The 22,464-nt window shown below is 42.2% G+C and overlaps 1 protein-coding gene across 2 annotated transcripts in view; it reads right to left on the reverse strand.

The window, feature by feature from the left end:
• Positions 1 to 22,464, reverse strand: part of plod2 (procollagen-lysine, 2-oxoglutarate 5-dioxygenase 2) — a 171,348-nt gene that overhangs the window by 78,915 nt on the left and 69,969 nt on the right. For both annotated transcript variants that reach the window (XM_072572006.1, XM_072572007.1), the window contains exon 4: positions 3,132 to 3,295. In XM_072572006.1, coding sequence (XP_072428107.1) covers positions 3,132 to 3,295 — 164 coding nt within the window. The remainder of the gene's footprint in view (positions 1 to 3,131; positions 3,296 to 22,464) is intronic.

Consider the following 22,464-nt stretch of genomic DNA (forward strand, 5'->3'; position numbering starts at 1 on the left):
CAAGTCAGGATGGTGGAGACTTGGAGGGGAACTTGCAGGTAGTGGTGGTGGTGTTTCAATGTATCTGCTGCCCTTTGAGATTGTATAGCCAGTTCTGCTATAACATGGTAGTTCCGTTCTCATGCAATCCCGTGTTATGAGAAAATAGAGTCACAGCAGCACCATATAACGGGGTCAGAATGGCGTCATAACCAATACACACTTTAAAAGTTTATGCTATAGAAACAGTGTCCCCAATTTGTCAATCACGTTACAGAGAATTCGCATTAACGAAACATGTATTATAGCAGAATGACCTATAGTGGTCTTAGTTTGGAAAGTGCTATTGAGGGAAGATAACTAGCACTTTTGCCTTTGTACCAGAAAGCTATTGATTCAAACGTTACTCCAGGAGCCCAGCATACTAACTATACACAAGCTGTGAACATAATCAATCAGACTGACAGGAGGAGTGTTTCAGACAATTTATTGCTGGTATGATATATTACATTGTACTGATCAAAAACCTACCCAATGGCTGCTAAATTCTGTTGTGGAATATTGACATCTTATCCTGCAGGCTATAACAATTAGTTTTATTGCAGCAGACAGAGCATGCTGTCAGCAGTCTGCCACGTTTACAGAGCCAAATTGTGCATTTTCTTGTCTCAGTCAGAAATTGAGGCTACTGACTTGCAGCTTTTCAAAATGCCTCGTCATTCAGTTAGAATGGGGAAATATTGAGGGGTCAAAGATGTTAGATTAATAAATGCAAGCATTCTATTACCTTGTATAACTGATATTAAAGCACTAGCAATCAAAATAATCTGACACGGTATCTCTGAAATATAATGAGGCTGTTTTACACTGTGATGAGTTGCCTTGGGCCAAAGGATTTAAACAGTTTCTTTTGTAAATTGCTGACATCACCAGAGAATCAGGAATGTCTGCAATCACTTCACTCTGAGTGTTTACCTTTTGAGAAAACAGGGTGGAGACTTGAAGCTCAGGCTCTTGGGAACTTTGTCAAAGTTGTGAGATACAGTACAGACAAGTGGTCGGAAAGGAAATCATTCTGAAGGATCACGAAAGATACACAGCACCCTATTTGGAAAATGGTGAATGCAGCAATTGCTGCTTATTATCTCCTAGATTCTCCGTGGCTTTACTTAAAATGAGAACTCCGTTGCTCGGGTCTGAATCCTCAATTCCTGGACAGTCTGAAGCCAAATCCAAGCCCTCTGCTTTCTGCTTAGGAATGTGATCTTCCTGCTACCTCAAAGTTCTCAGTTCTAGTGTGGAATCCTGTAGAGTATGTGATGCGGTACATGTGTGCTGTAATTTCTAACAATAGCTCGGAACAAAGACACATCTATCATATATTATGGTACCAACCACTGGTGGCTTGAGATTAGTTCACCCCACCACTAATTTTACTTGATAGTCTTTTTAAATGGATCATAGTCGTTAATAGTGGGGCAATGTGCCCAAAAAAAGTCGGTGGAAACTTACAAAGCAAAACCTTTCAAAATATTGTTACCAGTCATGATGTTATAACAAAATCATCCTAATAGTTTAATCAAAGTATTTAGATATGTTATGACACAGATCTGGAGGTGGGGGGGGGATGGAGTGGAAAATGGGCCTCCTGTCTTAGAGGTAAGGACACTATCAGCACACCACAAGCACCCTCAATCCTCTTTCCTATCTAAAGACTTCTCCAACTAGCAGTGATACCATAGAGTCTGAGCAAGCAGCACTTGTCTTAATGCCAATATGTAGTTTATTACAAATATAAATTACATTGGCTAGTTAGGTGTCATTACAAAGGCTATCAGGACCCAGAGATGATGCACCAGTCTGGGAACTTTCATGTTAGACAGCTTTCTCTCTTCCCAGAGCCTGTGACACCAGCAGATTGTTTGGAGTTTAATTCAGCTTCAACATCAGTTCTTTCACAGCCATTATCCTACTCAACAGCAAACATTTACTTTCAAAACTGGAGAAGAGTAGAAGTTATCAAATGGATCCTGTATTCCTTTTGTTTTATTGAGTTAAAGCAAAGAATCATAGAATCCCTATTGTGTGGAAGTAGGCCATTGGACCCATCGAGTCCATACCAACCCACCAATGAGCATCCCACACAGACGTTCCCCTCCACCTCCCCCCCCCCCAACCAATCCTGCAACTCTGCCTTTCCTATGATTAACCCACTTAGCCTGCATGTCCCTGGACACCACAGGGCAATTTAGCATGGCCAATCCACCTGACCTGCACATCTGTGAACTGTGGGAGAAAACCAGAGCATCCGGAGGAAACCCACGCGGATATAGCAAACTCCACTCAGACAGTCGCCCGAGGCTGCGATATAACCCAAGGTCACTGAGATTTGTACCAATGAGAGCAAATAATTATACCAATGGTGGTCCCTCAGATGTGTGCCATAGAGCGCGAGGGCAGAGAGAAAGAGATAGAGAGAAAAAAGGAAGGAAAGAAAGTGAGAAAGGCTTTAACAGTGAAGTCATTGCAAGGTAAGAGGAAGAAAAGGCTACAGGAGCAACAGAATGAAGAAGGGGGAAATGAATCCAAACCCTGCATTGGCAGGCAGTTAACAGTGACCTGGTCTGTCCATGGTTGGTGAAGGGGCTATTTGCCTTCCTGAGTTTTTATCTTGCTGTTCCGTTCTCCGCCATCATCATCTGCCCAGTTAACTGCTGTTGTGTCATAGAGTTATCCAGCACGGAAACAGACCCTTTGGTCCAACTTGTCCACACCGAGCAGATATCCTAAAATAATCTAGTCTAATTTACCAGCAACTGGCCCACATCCCTCCAAACCCTTCCCATTCATATACCCATCCAGATGCCTTTTAAATGTTGTAATTGTACCAGCCTCCACCACTTCCTCTGGCAGCTCACTCCATGCACGCACAGTCCTCTGTGTGAAAAGGTTGCCCCTTAGGTCCCTTTTAAATCTTTCTCCTCTCACCTTAAACCTATGGCCTCTAGTTTTGGACTCCCCTATCCTGGGAAAAGGCCTTGGCTATTCACCCTATCCACTATAGTGTTCAAGTTTCACCTCAGATAAACTGGTTCGGTCTTTACAAAATCGGAAATGGAATAACAATGCATTCACATTCGAGCAACTCTTACCTCCTGAATTAAGAAATCTCTTTCCACTGCGAACCTTGGGATATTTGTCTGCAAGCCTGTTATCTGGCCAGATCAGCCCTTCAGCAGCGAATACCACCTTGTGGTTGAACTGCTGGAACTTGTTCAGTAGCTCCTCAGGTCCACTCGCAAAGAGAACATCATAACTGCAAACAAAAATAAACCAAATTCTTTTGAACATAATATATTCCCAAATAATCACATCTTAACAAGAGCCACTCACCTCCATGTAGTATCTTATCCTCAAATTATAAACACAAAGATGGAAAATCTCAAATGTTCCTCTTCATATTTGTTTAATTTGCAAAGAAGAAAATTAACTTCCAAGCACAGATACATGAAAGAGGAGCAAAAATAATTTTCAGCACATCCAGGGTGTCTAACTCTCACTTATTCAGGAAGTAGAATTCTGTGATGTTCAAACCTTCTATGAACTGCCAAAGTAAAGGTCACTGTAACAGGTTTAATGTAAAAAGGAAACTTTGAGCACTAAAATAAAACTCCAGATCAATGAACATACTCTGCCGAAACAGGATAGAAAACTGTGGTGCGAGAAAAGCACAACTGGTCAGGCAACAGCCAAGGAGCAGGAGAGTCGACGTTTCGAGCATAAACCCTTGCCTAAACAGGGTATGCAGCATCATGTGTGTCATTTGCAGATCCATTCTTGAATGTTCCCTTGCCAACTACTACACTGTTATCTTTACAGTTCATATTTCTCTGACAATGCTTTAGCCTTCACTGAAGTGGTCTTGCTCATTCTCACCAACACACACCCATTAAAGACACAGAGAAAAGGAGATGTGCTCTGAGCATCAGGACTTATCCAGTTAGATCTATAGTCTAGTCATAAAAGGGCAATGTTTCATTTATTGAGGAATGAGGAAAAGGAATGGAAGATGAAGACCTGATGTAGAGATGAATAGTACACAGGCCTACTGGGGTGACAACGATTCAACAACTCCCAAGATCTGGTGACAACAGTTTTGATTATCCCCCAGTTTATTGCTGAAGAGAGATTTGTTTTGAAGCCTTTCGCCCATCAGGATTGATGCAAGAATCCAAAATTTCTAAGAGAACAATAACTTATCCGACAAGCAAAGCTAATATGTATTGCTGATCATTTTTAAGGAGGGGATGGTGGTGGGCACATTCTTGCCAATCTAATAGTTTGCTTTGCCATTTCATTGGATAGTTAAGTGGCAACCCAAAACCCTGAGGGATTCTGGGTAATCCAAAATGGAGGACAGAAAAACGTGGCTGCAAGAGCTGCTCCTTTTAAAGAGGTATTTTAGGTGTTGGAAGGGATTTCCTCAAATTCCAGGAACAGCAATTACTGTTTTATATGCTGTTGCACTGTTTTGGAATTTTGGGGGGAAACGTCAAAACAATGGCACTTTTAAAAAGGAGGAAAACAGACGAAAGGTAGCAAACACATGGTCAGTGAGGGAGAGACAGAAAGAAACCGACACTGCTAACTGACACAGCAGTGAATCTGCACAGTTACTGCCTTTGCAGTTTGAGCCCATGTATCTCTGGACATTGGAGTATGCCTAGGAAAAATTAGCAAACAGCAAAATTCATAGCTGCCCCTCGAGGTACCTGTGTGGGAGAGTTCACAGCACAGGAACAGGTAAGTGCATAGTTTTTAATGTGTAACCTTGTTGTAAGTCTGCAGTGTGTGTAGAATCGGCTCTTTCTTAATTATATGTTTTACTAAAATCTGTCCCTTGATTAAATTTTTGAAATATAAACCATAAGTACTAAGGTAACCTGGAGCACCATTTTTTTTAAAGAGCAAAAGGATGGTGCTAGTTTCTGGTCTGTAGATTGTGAAGGAGAAAAGCTGGCCTTTAGTAGAGTGATATGCTCTTTAGGGAGAGTTTCCATGTTACTGATGATTGTACCATGTTAGCAGGAAGTATCATTGGCTGAGGATCCTATTAGATCGCATAGATCGATCGGAGTGGCAGTTACAGGCAATGAGGAATTTACAAGAGCTAGGGGATGTGATGGATGGCAGTTATAGGAAAGGAGAAAAGCCATAGATACAGTCACAAAGATGGGTTAACTCCAGGAAAGGTGAGTCAGGTAGTGCAGGTGTTTTCTGTGGCTATCCCCATTTCTAACAAGTATGCTGCTTTGGAAAAGGTAGGGGGGTGATGGACTCTCAGGAGAATGTAGTACGAACAGCCGGGTTTCTGGTATCGAAACAGGCTTTGAGCTAGCTGGGTCAGTGTCGTGTACAGAAGGGGTTAAGCTTTCCTTGCAGTACTTCCAGTTCACAGGAAGGCCAGCTGTACATTGCAGAACTGTATCCTCCTTAACTTACCAGGGGTTCTGAAAGCAACACAACTCAGTGTGAAAAGAGTGAATAAACCAGGGGCTGCTCTCTGTGGCTCAGTGCCACGCACCTATCAACAGCTGTCCCACGAGTGGCACTGATCACTGCTGTCACATTCTCAAAACTTGCAGCACAACATTTAAAAGAAAGAAAAACTAAACATGCTGGAAATACAAACTGTTCATGAAATGTAGCTGATATGTATTTTTAGCATTTTCCATTTTTGAAAAAAACCTTATACATTTGAGGAACTGCATAGTAGCCAATGAAGAATTATTTTTACAGAATAGCATCAGAGACTGGTGTCCAGACAGGGACAGTTATGTTTTCTTTTCCATTTCCTTCTCGCCTCAGCGTGAATAGGCAGAGCACCACCATCTTCTCAAGGACTGTCATTGCCACTGAAATCTTATTGTGGGTAGGCAGGAATGACGTTATCACTAAAGTTACAAACAGTTTAATGTGATCTTATTGGGCAGGCTTGAGGTGCTGAATGATGGATTAGTGGTGCTGGAAGAGCACAGCAGTTCAGGCAGCATCCAACGAGCAGCGAAATCGACGTTTCGGGCAAAAGCCCTGAAGGGGCTCTCCATGTATGCAAATATGAATAAGGAAGGTTCAAAAGGAGAATAATTAGACACTTCCCACGTCGAGTTCTGAGGAAGGGTCACTCAACCCGAAACGTTAACTTTGATTTCTCTCCACAGATGCTGCCAGACCTGCTAAGCTTTGCCAGCAACTTCTGTTTTTACTTCCCACATGGGATCTTTGCTACTTTTTGAAAATAACAACAGAAGGGATGTCTGAAATACTGCAGTTTTACAGCCCTCATAATCCAGATGTTCGTACAACTGGAACATCTGTCAAACATCAGATAAGATTAACATGTAACTCCATTTACCGCTTTCACCGCAAACCAAAAGGATTATGTTGTTTGTTTAAAAATACAATCAGTTCTCAGGAGCAGTCTTATACAGTCAAACAGTACAATATCTGTACTTCTGACACCAGCAGCAGACTTGGATAAAATCTGGTTACAGATAACAAATCATCTTGATCATTCCTTAATTACTTACTGTAAATCAGTAAATATGCTGCAGTCCTGCAGCACTTACTAAAATGGCATATGATATGATAGATGCACATTCCTTAAAGTCCTTCTCACAAACTCCAAAACACACAGGATTTTTGTGCGATTCATCTCCAAATAATTGTAGCCTGGTGACGTCAGTAGATTAGATTCCAGACAGTGTGGAAACAGGCCCTTCAGCCCAACCAGTCCACACCGACCCTCCGAAGAGTAACCCACCCAGACCCATTCCCCTACCCAATATTTACCCCTGACTACTGCACTTATCCTACACATCCCTGAACAGTATGGGCAATTTAGCATGGCCAATTCGCCCTAAAATGCACATCTTTGGACTGTGGGAGGAAACTGGAGCACCCGGAGGAAACCCACGCAGACACTGGGAGAATGTGCAAACTCCACTCAGACAGTTGCCCGAGGCTGGAATTGAACCCGGCGCTGTGAGGCAACAGAGCTAACCACTGAGCCACCACGCCACACTAATTTCATTATTTAAATTAGTTTGTTTCTGCATTACAAACACCCTGCAAGTTTACAAGTCGCAAAACCAAAACAGATTAAAGAACTATTTTGCAATTCTACTGCAGGATATAAAAAAGCCATTTAAGCCAGACTCTGCAGATGTTTATTGCTTACTTGCAACTTCAGCATGCACAAGTGGGATGTTTTTAGGTTGGTAAAATCAATATTAATTGGTCTTCCCTAATTGTTCATGGGAATGACGCTATTGCAGTGTTTTGAAAGATCTGTATATTTTGTTGTCTCTGCTGCCTCTCTGTTGGGGAAGTGTAAGTCAAGGTACAAAAACAGAAATTTCTGCAAAAGCTCAGCAGGTCTGGCAGCAGAAGTCTGGAGAGAAATCAGAGTTAATATTTTGGGTCAAGTGATACTGCCTCAGAAATGTTTTGGGTTTCTCAGTTACGAGAAAGGGTCAATCAACCTGAAATGCTAACACCGATTTCTCTCCACAGTTGCTGCCAGATCTGCAGAGTATGTGCAGCAATATCTGTTTTTGTTTCTGATTTACAGCATCCGTGGTTCATTCAGTTTTATTTTGTAAATAAAGTTATTTTAATAGGGCCTCATCCTCATTTTGTCGTCCCTATTTAATTGTCCACTGATGTTCAGTCACAGCAGAGTAAACCATCTACAAAATGCACTGAAGAAATTCACTAAGGATCCTGCAACAGCACCTTCCAAACCCACATCCTGTAGAGAGACAAGGGTAGCAGACAGATGGGAACACTGCCAGCCACTCTTAATCCTGCCTTGGATATATAATTATATATAAGGCTAAGTTAATTATCTATAGATATCACACAAAAGTTGTGACAAAGAAGGCCATTTGACCAATTATTATCTATCCCATAAGATTCATGCAAAGATCCCTAATATAACATCCAATTATATCTTGAATAAGATCTGGGTTTCCCTTTCATCTGAAAGGTATTCTGTGTACTGTCCTCCTGTACAAAGAAACATCTCTTCTTTATCTTTCACTCTCTGAAGCCTATCTTCCTTTGTACTCTTTAATGAAACATAATGTGATTTAATATAATGTTCCAGTATTTTTCTCCCCAGTGGCTGATCTTATTTACCTCCAGAAAAGCACGCCATTGATGGCCTCCTTCCACGATTAAGAATAAAAAAACATCCAAACTGCTTTTGAAATAACTCTACAGAGGCCAGCATTCCATCACCAGGTCACCTTTTATATACACATGAACAGTCCTTAGGAGAAAGTGCTGGAGATCAGAGTTGAAAAGTGTGCCACTGGAAAAGCACAGCACGTCAGGCAACAGTCCTTGAATTGAATATTGCCTCTTCAGAGGCAGCTCTCAGAGTCAGTATTTCTGATACTCTTATTTTATTAAATGATACAGTTTACAAAACAGTGAACATTAACAGCTGTATACAATGGCGGGGAGCAAGGCCAGACCCCAAACCCTACCAGCCAACCAGTTTTCAGGGAAATGAGGACAAACCTCAAATCCCACTTTCAATCTCCACAAAACCGTAACAATGACAAGTACATATAAGACAGTCCAATTTCATTAACAAGTGCATAATATACAGACCCACAGCAAGAATCCCCCATCCCTCCAGACACTCCCTTTTTATCTGTCAGCTACGACTCCCTGATTGGACCAGGTTAACAGCCCCAGTCAGGGAACTCATATTCTGTGAGGTCCATCTGGCTGACCTGGTGACAATCACGACAGCTATTGTGTTTCCTTGGAACCCAGCCTTTGACACAAGGCACGATCCTCATCATTGTTCTCTTCACTGACTCCAATAATCAAAGATCATCCTTTATTTTTTCGACACTGCATTCAAGATGGATTCTGACCAGAGTACCATTCAGTTTGATGACCATATTGACTGACGTGGCTCATACTGTTTCACCTGTGCAGTTCAACATTTCAGTGGCCGTGTATCTTGGTTCTTCGTGAAGGTAAACCTCTTCTAGACATACAATTCCTATTAGTTTGGTAACATTTTACAAACTTGACCATGTGGCATTGAAATTTTGGATCCCTTCTCTATGGAGGCACCATGTTCAGCACTTCACTCAGTACTGGATTGAAACGGTGGTGTGGTAGCTGTGTGAATTAAGATTTTGATTAGTACAATGCAGAGAGAAGACCTTAACTCGTAGAAACCAGATGTGGAATCAATTTGGGAGAAACAAGGAGAAAAACTAAGAGGTCACTTGTGGGAGTAGTTCATATGCCCCTTAATAACAGCAACACTGAAGGATATGGGATTCAGGGCATTAACAAAACATAAAAGGTGAACTCAGGTGACTTGACTATACATGTAATTCTGCAAAAGGTTTATCCAAGAGAATGACAGCGTCTCATTGAGGAGTATGAATTATTAGTGGCTGAATTAAAAACTTAAAGATTTAAAAAAGAATGAAGGCAAAACAAGAATACCATAAAAGTTAATGATATGTCAAAAGCTTTCTCCTATCGACCTATCACCTGTACTCACCTGTCCCCACCTCGCCACTCCACTACTCTCCCCACCCATAACCCTTCCCCCCACTCCCCCTTATCTGCAACTCCCCCTAGCCCCAACCTCCAGTCCTGAAGCAGGGTTATACCTGAATCATTGACTTCTCCACCTCCTGATGCTGCCTGTCTTGCTGTGTTCTTCCAACCTCCTGCCTGTCCACCTTGGATTCCAGCATCTGCAGTTTTTTGTCTCTAACCAAGATTTTAAGAACCAGCAAAGAATAGCTTAAAAAAATAACAGTTTGAGTAAAGCTAACCAGTCGTGTACAAACAGATAGTATCAGTTTATGCAAGTATTTAAAAATCATAAGAGGAACTAAAGTGAGTTCCAGTCCTCAACAGAGTGAGCAGGGAGAAATTATCTTGGAAATGAAGGAGCAGTGCTCCGAAAGCTAGTGCCTCAAAATAAACCAGTTGGACAATAACCTGATGATGTGTGATTTTTAACTATGGAAATCAAGGAAATAGCAGAGGCATTTAATAGTCATTTTGTGGCTGTCTTCACGAACCATTTCGAAAACTTTCCAAAGATAGTGAAAAATCAACAGGCGAACAGAGGTGAGGAGCTAAAACAATCAATCAATCATAAATCAACAGGTAAAAGGTGCTAAGAAAACTATTCAACCTGAAGGCTAACAAATCACCAGGATATGGCAGCCTGCATTTTAGGGTCTCAACAGAAGTGTGAACAGAGATAGGAGATGTGGGTGAACGGGAGGGCTGCAGATGCTGGAGATCAGAGTCAAAAAGTGTGGTGCTGGAAAAGCACAGCCGGTCAGGCAGCATCCGAGGAGCAGGAGAGTCGATATTTTGAGCATAAGCTGTTCACCAGGGCACTGCAGATGAAGAGCTTATGCCTGAAACATCGACTCTACTGCTCCTCGGATGTTGCCTGACCGGCTGTGCTTTTCCAGCACCACACTCTTTGGCAGAGATAGATGATGCTTTGATTATAATTTTCAACAATCCATTACATTCTGAAAGGAGGCCAATAGACTTGAAAATTGCTAACGTTAGGCATTTACACAAGGAAGAAACAAAATAGAAAACAGGAACCTATAGGCCAGTTGACTCAATACCTGTCGGGGGAAATTGCTAAAATCCATTATTAAGAAGCTTAGAGTACAACACTTGAATGAGTGTATGATCAGGCAGAGTCAACATGACTTTATGAAAGGGAACTTATTGTTAACTAATTAATTCATGTTTGAGATAAAGGGATGTGGTGTACTTGGACTTCCAAATGGCATTTGATAAGATGCTGCAGCAAAGTTATTACACAAGATAAGAGCACATGGTCTGGAGGCAACATATTAGCATGGATAAAGGATTTGTTACTTAATAGCAACCTGGGGCAGAATGGTGACTCAGTGGTTAGCACTACTGCCTCACAGCACAAGGGACCCGGGTTCAATTCCATCCTCGGGTGACTGGCTGTGTGGAGTTTGCACATTCTCACCATGTCTGCATGGGTTTCTTCCTGTTTCCTCCCACAGTCCAAAGATGTGTGGGGTTAGGCTGGATTGGCCATGCTAAATTGCCCATAGTGTGCAGGCTAGTTGGATTAGACATAGGAAACGCAGGGTTACAGGAATAGGGTAGGAAGAGTGGATCAGGATGGCATGCTATTCAGAGGGTCGGTGTGGACTTGATGATGCAGAAATTCTATGATTCTAGGAAGCAAAAAGTAGGGATAATGAGTCTTGTTGGTGGTTTTAACTAGTAGAGTGCCCTCGGGATCCATACTGGAGTCTCAACTCCTTAACAATCTATATGGATGAGTTGGACAAAGGGAACATGTGTATGCCAGCTCCATTTATTGACGACGGTGAAGATGTTGAGATAGAAAGAGAGGGAAAGAAATGCTGCTTCGCTGTTGGGCGACTGGCTGTGTGGAGTTTGCCTGTTTTTCCTGTATCTGCGTGGGTTTCCTCCCACAGTCCAAAGATGTGCGGGATTAGACTGTTTAGCTGGCACACAGTCCTGTGTTATACCTTCATCAGAGTGGCAGCTCTTCTTAAATTCTACTTGGTACTTCAGATGGCACCTTCCATACACCTCCCTGAATGAGGATTGATCTCTCTCCACTCCCCTGCCATTTGATGGTAATGGTGGAATGAGGGATGTGCCAAAGCCATAAACGTATGGATTGTGGTGGAAACATTTCTGTTGTTTATACTTCACTGTGGCTGCTGAGTTTTACGATGCAACAAGGAAAATGGAGTTGAGTCTATAACCAGAGTTGGCTTGTTCTTATTAAATGGTGGAACAGCCAAACAATGTTCTCCAGGTCCTATGTCTCCATTGTCTTTGGTACAAATTTGAAAATAGTTCCGCTGAATGATAGCCCTCTGCTTCCATCCCTTCAGCTAAGATGGTAGGAAAGTAAGTTGTCAGGAGGAGGCAGCAGAGAGATATTGACAGGTAAAGTGAATAGCTAAATATTTATCAAATATAACATGGAAACTAAGCAAGTGTCTACTTTGGGAGGAAGAACAGAAAAGCAGTAAAGTCTTTAAATGGAGAGGGACTGTTGTTGTTTTGTTCCCATAGTCTTACCAGACCATAGGAGATACTCTCATTAGAGAGAGAAGCAACTGGTGTTGGTTTAACCCAAGGGCCACCAGATCTCGAGCGAGGCAAGAGGTTGAGAGAGTTCTTCATGGTAATCTCAAACTGGTGATGGGTACTGAACCCTGCTGTTGGCATCACACTGCTCTATAAACCAATGATCCAGCCAACTGATTTAAACCAATTCCTGGAGAGGGATTACACAGCAAAGGGCATATACATCACAAATTGTTACAATCCCACAGCAAATGGAATGTTGGTATTGTATGAGAGGGGAATGAAATACATGAGAATATGCAGGTTTTACTGTCAGCATACAAAGCCAGTGAGATCATGTCTGGCATATGGAGTACAGTTGGGGTCTCCCTCTTTGAAAATGGATGTAATTGCATTAGAAACAGATTAGAGAAAGGCAACTGGGCTCATTTCTGGAATAAAGAGTTAATGTTTTGAAAAATTGCAGCTTAGAAGAATGTTTAGATGAACCTTATTGAAACGCATAAGATCTGAAGGACACAGGAAGACGTTTCCTCTTGTGTGGGAGACTTGAACAATTTAAAAAGCGGAAGTCTCCCTTTTAGACACAGAGAAGGAGAAATGTTTTCTCTCAGAAGATCACTAGCCTGTGGACCGATCTCCCCAGGAAGCAGTGGATGCAGGATTATTGAATTTATTCAAGGGAAAGTTAGCTAGAGCTTTGATAGATGAGAAAATCAAAGATGATGGTGGGCAGACAGGAAAGTAAGTCCATAACAGAGTCACTATGTTCTTACTAAATGGTGGAGAAGGCCAAACGGTGTTCTCTAGCTCCTTGCTCTCTTGGTACAAATTTGCAAATAATTCCCTCCCTTTAGCTATTTTTAAAAAATTTTGTGCATGATGTTAAAAAAACAAAACAGTGTGAATGGAATATGGGGTATTTTCTTTTCTTTTTTTTTTTGGGAACCTGACCACCGTTTTTCTACAGAATCAATGTTTTCAAATAAGAGGCACCAAGAAGCTCAATGGAAGGGCTGTAGGAATGCGATGGAAGATAACACCAGCCTGAGCTGACAAAGGTTAGTTCCAAGATGGTGGCACAAGCATGACAGGCATGTTCGGGCTTCTAAGCCTGTCTGCTCCAGACCAGCTACTTCCTTCTCTCTTTCTTATTCTTTCCATCTTCCTTCTTTCCTGTCTTCTTCCTTTTTTCATCTTCTCCCTGTCGGAGAAGACAGCAACTCTGAGAAGGGTAAGTGGATGGGGCTGAAAATGTGTTGCTGGAAAAGCGCAGCAGGTCAGGCAGCATCCAAGGAACAGGAGAATCGACGTTTCGGGCATGATCCTTTCTTCAGGAATGGGGGATCTGGAGGGAGGTCTGTTGCTGGAGGCTTCGGATTTGTTGTAGGTACTGGTTGTCCCGGTTGGGTCCAAATTTTGTTGATCTGAACGGAGACCGGGGTCCGTGCGGGGTCAGTCAGTTCCGTAGACAGGTGCTGAGGAAGGAGATGTGGCTGTGGGAGCGAGGCTGTTTGAGAACATGGCTGAAGAGCTTCCCGGCAGAGGAGATGACCTGGGGGGGGGGGGGGGGGCAGTGAGAGAGGGACTCACTGAGATCCTTGTAGAGGGAGGAAGAGAGCTTCTTCAAGGAAGGCATCCTTGCAAGAGGATTCGCAGTAGGCTGAAATCTTCTAGGAGAAAGTGAGGACTGCAGATGCTGGAGATCAGAGTCAAGAGAGTGTGTTGCTGGAAAAGCAGCAGGTCAGGCAGCATCCAAGGGGCAGGAGAATCGACGTTTCGGGCACGAGCCCTTCTTCAGGAATCAAGTGGATGGGGCTCCTGGATGCTGCAGGCTGGAGCAGGGGACTCCAGAGTTGGCAAGATGGCAGCTGTAATGGCGGCAGTGTGGTATGTCCAGGAGCTAGGGACTCCTGGTTGCGGGGCGAGTGTGGGTTCAGCATGGGACACCGCATTGTTGGAGGTTTTGGAGAGGTGCAACTGGCCACCAACAGTTAGTGCCTGAAGAGTGGTGGGCACAGACTCAGTGAGGAAGGACTGTAACTAGAGTACTTTAAAGATACAGTTTTATTATCATTCTGAATTACTTAAACTCCGTATTCCCATATTAGTCTTTTTTTTTACTATTTCAATTCTGTAACAATGCAAAGCATCTATACCTAGATACCCTATACCTAAGATAGCACTGAGAGGTGAAATTACAAATGTTGCACTGCATTCATTCATGTGCACGTTACAATTCGGTTTGATTCCAAGTTGCACATTGTCCTGACTTGTAACTATGTTCTTTCACTGTCAATGGGTCAAAATCCTGGAACATCCTGTGGGTATCTACACATCCCCAGAGACTTCAGCTGTTCAAGGCTATGACTCACCTGCACCTTTGCAAGGACAATTTGGAATCGGTAACCGATTGCTACACAGCAATGCTATACTCTGCAAAATTACTTTTTGTTCACAGGACAAAGGTGTCACTGGCTGTGTCAGTATTTATTGCCCAACCTTAATTGCCCAGAGGGCAGTTAAAAGTCAATCATGTTGCTGTGGGTCTGGAGTCACATGTCAGCCAGACCAGGTAAGGATGGCAGTTTCCTTCCCTAAAAGGACATTAGTGAAAACATTAGGGTTTGTCCCCCTGACAGACAGCAATGGTTTAAATATCATCATTCGACCTCTAATCCCAGATTTGTTTAAAATTTGAATTCAAATCCAACTGTCTGCTGTGGCAGGGTTCAAACCTTGGTCACCAGAACATCACCCAGGTGTCTGGATTAACGGTCCAGTGATATTACCACTAGACCATCACCTCCCCTAGCTGAACAAAAAGAATTCTACATCAACTATTAGTCTACCTCTCCGCTCCTCCAACCAAACTATGCAACTTGTTGGGACTTATCAGGTGAAAAAGTCACGAGAAGCAGCTGACGTACAAGTCATCGGGCAGTTGATAAACTCTCTTCTGGCATACATCAAGCCTTCAATGGAAAGAACTGCAAAACTGAAATGAAACAGCTGTTGAGATAGGGTGGAGGGTAATTTCTTACAACTGGTTAGCAAGACATTTTAACTTTCTCGGTCCTCAGAAATCAGACTGATTATGCATACACAGAGGTCGCACAAAGGAGTCAGAATTATTCCAAGTTCCATTTACAAAATGCAAACTTTCCAGGGTTCTGCTGCATCAACCAGAGATTCTTCACCATGTGGCAAAAGCATTTTTTTGGCAATCTCAGCAGATATTTCTTCAGTGATGTCGACACCAGTTGCTTATTTTCTCCTGTCTGAGCAACTCGCTTCAGAAAAAGTGACATGAAGTATGCAGTAAAAAAAACATTGAAATGCAACAGCGTAGCAGAGCAACCTAACTTTGCTGGCATTTTGTGTTTTTGTTCTCATCTACAGCGTTTGGATTACGTTGCTTCTGTTTAATAGTGTACTTGGCCAGTTCCCAACAACATACCACAGTTCATGTGGCAATCTTGATAATGGTTTGCAAGGAAACAATCAGTAGACAGTTAATCAACCACATTGAACAAAAAACAAAAGAACAGTGGATGCTGGAAATCGGAAACAAAAACAGAAATTGCTGGAGAAACTCAGGTTCTGGATTAGTGGTGCTGGAAGAGCACAGCAGTTCAGGCAGCATCCAAGGAGCTTTGAAATCGGGCAAAAGCCCTTCATCAGCCCTTCCTGATATCAGCACTAATATTTTGATCCAGAGATTCTGCATCGTACTGACATTGGACCAATGATATATGCAAACTGGATTAGCCATAGGCAACTAACTACCTTTTTTAAAAGAACATTAAGGAACTAATCTTTGCCCACAATCTGCAGCTTTATTTTCATTTGCAATTTGCTTCCAGAATTTGCAGTTGTGTTCCCCGAAAAACAACATGCTGCCAATGTTGGAAATCTGATCGACCAAATCAGAATGTTCTATAAAGACGAAAGAGATCAGACAGCAGCTTTGAGAGAGAAGCAGAGTTAACATTTCAGGTCAACGACACAGTTTATGAGCATGTTCTGCTGAAAAGGTCATTGAATTGAAACATTAACTCTTTCTCTCACCGGAGATTCTATCGATCCAGTGCACTAACATAACTCGGGTACGATTAGGATGTAGATAAGGTGCAATAAAAATAAACCTACCATTTCCCAGGAATTCTTAAAACTGCAAGATAAAGTGAAAGAAGAAAAAGGTTTTTGGAGACTGCCACTAATGCAGCAAGAACAATTTACAAATATCTAATTAGAACCAGGCAAAAGTGAGCACTGCAGATGCTGGAGATTGGAGTCAAGGGTGTGGTGTTGGAAAAGCACAGCAGGTCAGGTAGCATCCGAGGAGCAGAAAAATCAACGTTTCAGGCATAAGCCGATAGAACCAGCCAATTATATCCTCTGTTGCTCACTGTATCAATCTTTAGTGGTACAGTTCCTCAGTATACTCATGACATTTAGTACTAGGGACCCACAGACAAACTACAGCACAGAAAGAAACCATTTAGGACACGGACGATGAACCATAAAATATTTCTGAAATGTCATGCATGAACATCAGCACAAACGTTGGTGCAGGGAGACTTTTTTTGTCTTGTGGGTGTGGTCTATGTTAAACCAAATCGATCCCCCTTTTAACTAAAAAGTGGATAATTGGGGGTAGGTGCAGGGACAGGATGAAAGGTTGATGAAACAAAGAAGAATCAAATTTGAGCCATGTCCACTCAAGTTAACAGAGCCAAATGTCATATGCTCAATCTTTCTGGTAACCAAGGGAACTAGGCCAGATAATCTTGGAAAACTCAATAAGGATTTGTCTTTGGGTATGTATTTATAGGAAATGGGCATCACTGGGTAGGCCAACTTTGACTTATCATCCCTAATTGCTCTGAGGGCAGTTGAGAGTCAACCACAATGATGTGGGGGTCTGTAGTCATATGTACGCCAGGCAAGGATGGCAGATTTCCTTCCCTAAAGGACATTATGAACCTGATGGATTTTTATAACAATCAGACAATGGCTTCATAGTCATCATCAGACTCTTAATTCCAGATTTTTACTGAATTCTATTTCCTTTTTTTTAAATTGAATTCAAATTCCACCATCTGCCATGGATCTCCACAACAGTTCTGAAGAGTGGTCACTGGACCAGAGACGTTAACTCTGCTTTCTCTCCACAGAAGCTGTCAGACCTGCTGAGTTTCTCCAACAATTTTTGTTTTTGCTTTCCAGTACATTACCTAGGTGTCTTGATTAATTGTCAAGCGATAATACCACTAGGGCCATTTCTTCCTCATTCAGCAACACAGTGCCAAATGCACCTTAGCTTCAATTGTTTCCCTGGTAAATTTGATGAAAGTTCTCTCTGGTGTGCATCAGACCCAGATCCCAGTCTTCGTTGATCTCAGAAGGATAGATTTCACAAATTATTCAGCAGATTATTCAGCAGCCAAAGTGTCAGACTAACTCTTCCAGGAGCTACGTGCGTAGGCAGTTGGATTCAGCCATGAATATTTGTCCTCGATTAAAAACAACAAACTCTGAGCTAGAGACTGGAGCCCTGCACCACTTTTTAAAACCATTGCCACCACAAATGAAGCACAACCACGTCAGTTGCAGCAGGATAAAAGCAAAATAAAGCTCGAACTGTCCTGACGTATTATGCTCCAAACATCACAGCAGAATAACGTTTTACATTTCCCAAAGTCATTGTTATGGCCCGCCCTGCACTGGCGAGTGAATGTGCCAAATTACAGCTCATATCCTGCTGTGGACCCAGTGATTTACATACTCTGGCATGTTATAATTAAGACAAATTTGGAATACTACACTGACACGTAAGGAGGGAGTAAGTTGATCATTCTGAAGTAAAGACAAGAATTGGAGATTACTACCAGGGTAGCCAAACTTGCATTTAATGGAACCATTACCAAGAGCATTCTGTACATCTGGAGCTATTTTGTGTACATTCAGTTTACAGTCCATTGTAGCTGTCAAATTTCTTCAGAATTAGAAAAGCATATTTGAAGTGAAAGCAGCACTTTGAACATTCTTAGTTAAGCCAATTAATTTTTCTTGGTGAAGAGATCTGTCAGACCTTTATTGTATGGCTTTCAGCTCAAAATGCACAGAGCAGAATGAATTAATTAAGGGTAAAGTTAACAGGGCAAAATTCCTGCAGAGATTTCTTGATCTCCTGCTGTAACTCTGGCAAAGATGAGTGGAAAAATAATGGAGGGAAATAGGGCCAACTCCTGTGAAAATTACTGGAAAACATTTTTTACATTACAGACAGTTTTTAAAAATTAGTTTAATGCAAAGTGTTAAAATTACATTTTCTCCATTATATTCTTTCACTTTGCAAGTACAGTGGACAGCAACTTAAAGTTCATCTCAGGGATCTGAGGGAACAGAGATGAGGAATGATCAGATAAGAGGATCTTGTTGTGGCAAGAAAGATTCCTAAAGGAAACATGAAACAATATTTTAGCCCTGCTGAAAATGTCAAGACAGAAAAAGTACATGTTCAGGGTAAAGTGTGAATTTAGACTGAATGAAGTACCTCCTTGCAGAGAAGGTGGGGTCACCAACTTAATAAGTTAGTGGGAAGTCCACCTCAAGTGGGAAGACGATGGCCTAGTGGTATTATCACTAGGCAACTGATGTAGAGACCCCAGGTAATGTTCTGGGGGACTAGGGTTCAAGTCCCACCACGACAGATGGTGATATTTCAATTCATTACAAAATAATCCGGAATTAACAATCTCATGTTGACCATAGATGACTATCAGGATAAATCCATCTAGTTCAATCACATCCTTTAGGGAAGGAAGGGTCTTTACCTGATCTGGTCTACAGGTGACTCCTTCCCATAGTTTAGAGTCAACCATGTTACTATCTCCTAGGGGATGGTCAAGAAATGCTGGCCTATACCACATCCTGTGGATTAGTTTTTCAAAAAAAAAGGACAAGCTCATTAAAGAGCAGGCCCTTTTTATTGGCAGTGGTTCATGCTCCTTCAATCTAGGGTTAATTAAAGGGTGATTTGCTTCCAGCTCCTGACCCCAGGAAGGTCTCTCAAAGACCAGGGAGCTCTCCCCATCTCCTCTTTCCCTGCTGAAACACCACTTAACTAATCTCAATCAAGATTAGAGAACTGGAAAACTGAACTATAGAGGTGCTCTTTTCAATTGAATTAAGTTTTTTGTCATATGTACTCACAGGAGTACAGTGAGAAGTTTGCAAATCACAACTTATGGCACCAAGGTACCTAGGTGCAGAATCTTAGAGTCACAGAGATGTACAGCACAGAAACAGACCCTTCAGTCCAACTCGTTCATACTGATCAGATACACCCCAACCTAATCTACTCCCATTTGCCAGCACTTGGCCCATATCCCTCTAAATCAAAGGTGTGGTGCTGGAAAAGTTCAGCAGGTCAGGCAGCATCTGTGGAGTGGGAGAATCGATGCTTTGGGATTAAACCCATTCCTGATAAAGAGCGTATGCCCGAAATGTCGACTCTCCTATTCCCCGGATGCTGCTTGACCTGCTGTGCTTTTCCAGCGCCACACTTTTCAACTCTGACTCTCCAGCATCTGCAGTCCTCACTTTCTTCCATATCCCTCCAAACCCTTCCTATTCATATACCCATCCAAATGCCTTTTAAATGTTGTAATTGTACCAGCCTCCACCACTTCCTCTGGCAGCTCATTCCATACACGTACCACCCTTTACGTGAAAATGTTGCCCCATAGGTTCCTTTTAAATCTTTCCCTTCTCACCCTAAATTTGTCAATATAGTACCTATCCTATTGGTATAACATGCATCTAGTGTTTTCAGTCTTGCTGTGGAAAAGAATTAGACAGCCACCAACCCTCTGCTGCTTCATTCAAACAGCTATCATCGTGGGCTGATCAGGAGCTAGTGGGAGACATCAGAATGGAAAGCAATGCAGCCAGGCCTGAATACTTTCTGACCAGACGCGAGCAACGGAGTGGGAGGTGGGGGCAGAGGAACCAGCGACTAGTTCCAGAACTGCAACCTCGCCTGATTTTATTCCTTCTTTGCACACAAACCACCGTGGTCACTCATAACGCTCTTAATTCTACCTGACTGTGATCAAATAAATGTAATTATTCTGATGAAGAGTCACTGGACTCAAAGCATTAACTCTGCTTTCTTCCCACAGACGCTGTCAGACCTGCTGTTTTCCAGTAATTTCTGCTTTTGTTTCAGATATGCAGCGTCTGCAGTTCGTCATTTTATTTTATAAATAAACCTAAGCGATGGATAAAAAGCCTACAACTTTCTGATTTCTGTGGTGTACTGTACCACACAACATTTTTTTTTGAGTACAAATCCTCTAGAGGATTTATGCTGTAAGTGATGTCAAAACCTGAAAGCAGCAAACCCCCTTCAACTGCAAAGATATCTCTTGGCTTAACAATTTTTACTTTCTTGAGACAGCTTTTCTCTGTCATTGTGCTAACAGCAGGGATTAGCCCCAGATATTAACTGTTTGAGTTTGCATTGTGGATACGCCAACATCCAGGCACTTTCAGTTCTGATATTAATTCCAGTGATAAATTCATAGAATTCCTACAGTGAGTACAGGAGCCTTTCGGCCCATTGAGACTGCGTCGATTCTCTATAGAGAATCCCACCCAGAGCGGTCCCCTCTGCATCTTATCTTCATGACCCTACATTAAGTATGGCCAACCCATCTAACCAGGCTAAAAATCACACAACACCAAGGTTATAATCCAACAGGATACTGGATTAGTGGTGCTGGAAGAGCACAGCAGTTCAGGCAGCATCCAACGAGCAGCGAAATCGACGTTTCGGGCAAAAGCCCTTCATCCTGATGAAGGGCTTTTGCCCGAAACGTCGATTTCGCTGCTCGTTGGATGCTGCCTGAACTGCTGTGCTCTTCCAACACCACTAATCCAGTATTTGGTTTTCAGCATCTGCAGTCATTGTTTTTACCTTATAATCCAACAGGTTCAATTGGAAGCACTAGCTTTAGGAGCACTGCTCCTTCATCGGGTGGTTGTCAAGTATAAGATTGTAAGACACAGAATTTAAGCAAAAGCTTACAGTGTGATGTAACTGAAATTATACATTGAAAAATACCTTGATTGTTTGTTAAGTCTCTCATCTGTTAGAATGACCATGATCTGGAGGGGAGAGAGCGCAGTCATGGGATTGTGCGTGTGTGTGTGAGAGTGTGAGTGTATCACACACCCACACACACTCTCAGACACAACCCCACGACCTCCTCCTCCCCCCCCACACACACACACAAACACACGCATACACATATATGTTTGTGGGGTGAACTTGTACTTGCAGAGTTACATTGTACTTTGCTCAAAAACTGCATGAATCCATGTAAGATTCTATTAATTCATTTTTTAGATTAGAATCAGTCTAAACATTATGGCACAGACAGCAGCACAGAGCGGTGCTAATACCCAATACAGTACATTGTCTGGGCTGACACCAATTGTTAAAGTTCACTTGAGAATGTAACTTTTTAAAAACGTTTTGCGATTTACATGGAAAAGAAGTGAAACGATCATGGTCATTCTAACGGACGAGAGACTTAACAAACAATCCAGGGTCTTTATCAATATATAATTTCAGTTACTTTTGCTATAAATTCTGTGTCTTACAATCTTATACTCCACAACCACCTGATGAAGGAGCAGCGCTCCGAAGGCTAGTGCTTCCAATTAAACCTGTTGGACTATAACCTCGGTGTTGTGTGATTTTTTTAAACTTTGTATACCCCAATCCAACTCCGACATCTCCATATCATGACTACCATCCAACCTGCACATCTTTGGTCTGTGGGAGGAAACTCACACAGACACGTGGAGAATGTGCAAACTCCGCACAGTCACCTGAGGCTGGAATCGAACCCAGGTCGTTGGTGCAGTGAGGCAGCAGTACTAACCACTGTGCCACCGTGCCGTCATTAAATTCTTACTCTCATTCCCTAAAGCAGTAGAAGTCAAAGGTTAAGCAAATGACAGTCAACAGCTGCTGTACCAAAAGTTGCGTATTGATTTAAAAAAAATAATTTTCAGGAGAAGGTCCATGATGGTGTTTACCTTCTAAATCAACCTTATGACACAAGTATGAGTAGGGATCTCCTGGTCCAGATGTATGGACATTACCAGTGTGCTACAAGAGCCCTGTGCTAAAAGAGAAAATTGGGTGAGGAAATAGTACCCAGTGAATAAATAATCAACATCTGGGAGTTAATGTTCATGTCTATGGAAAGA

Source organism: Chiloscyllium punctatum, chromosome 6, assembly GCF_047496795.1.
Source record: "Chiloscyllium punctatum isolate Juve2018m chromosome 6, sChiPun1.3, whole genome shotgun sequence".
In the NCBI taxonomy this organism is placed as follows: Eukaryota; Metazoa; Chordata; class Chondrichthyes; order Orectolobiformes; family Hemiscylliidae; genus Chiloscyllium; species Chiloscyllium punctatum.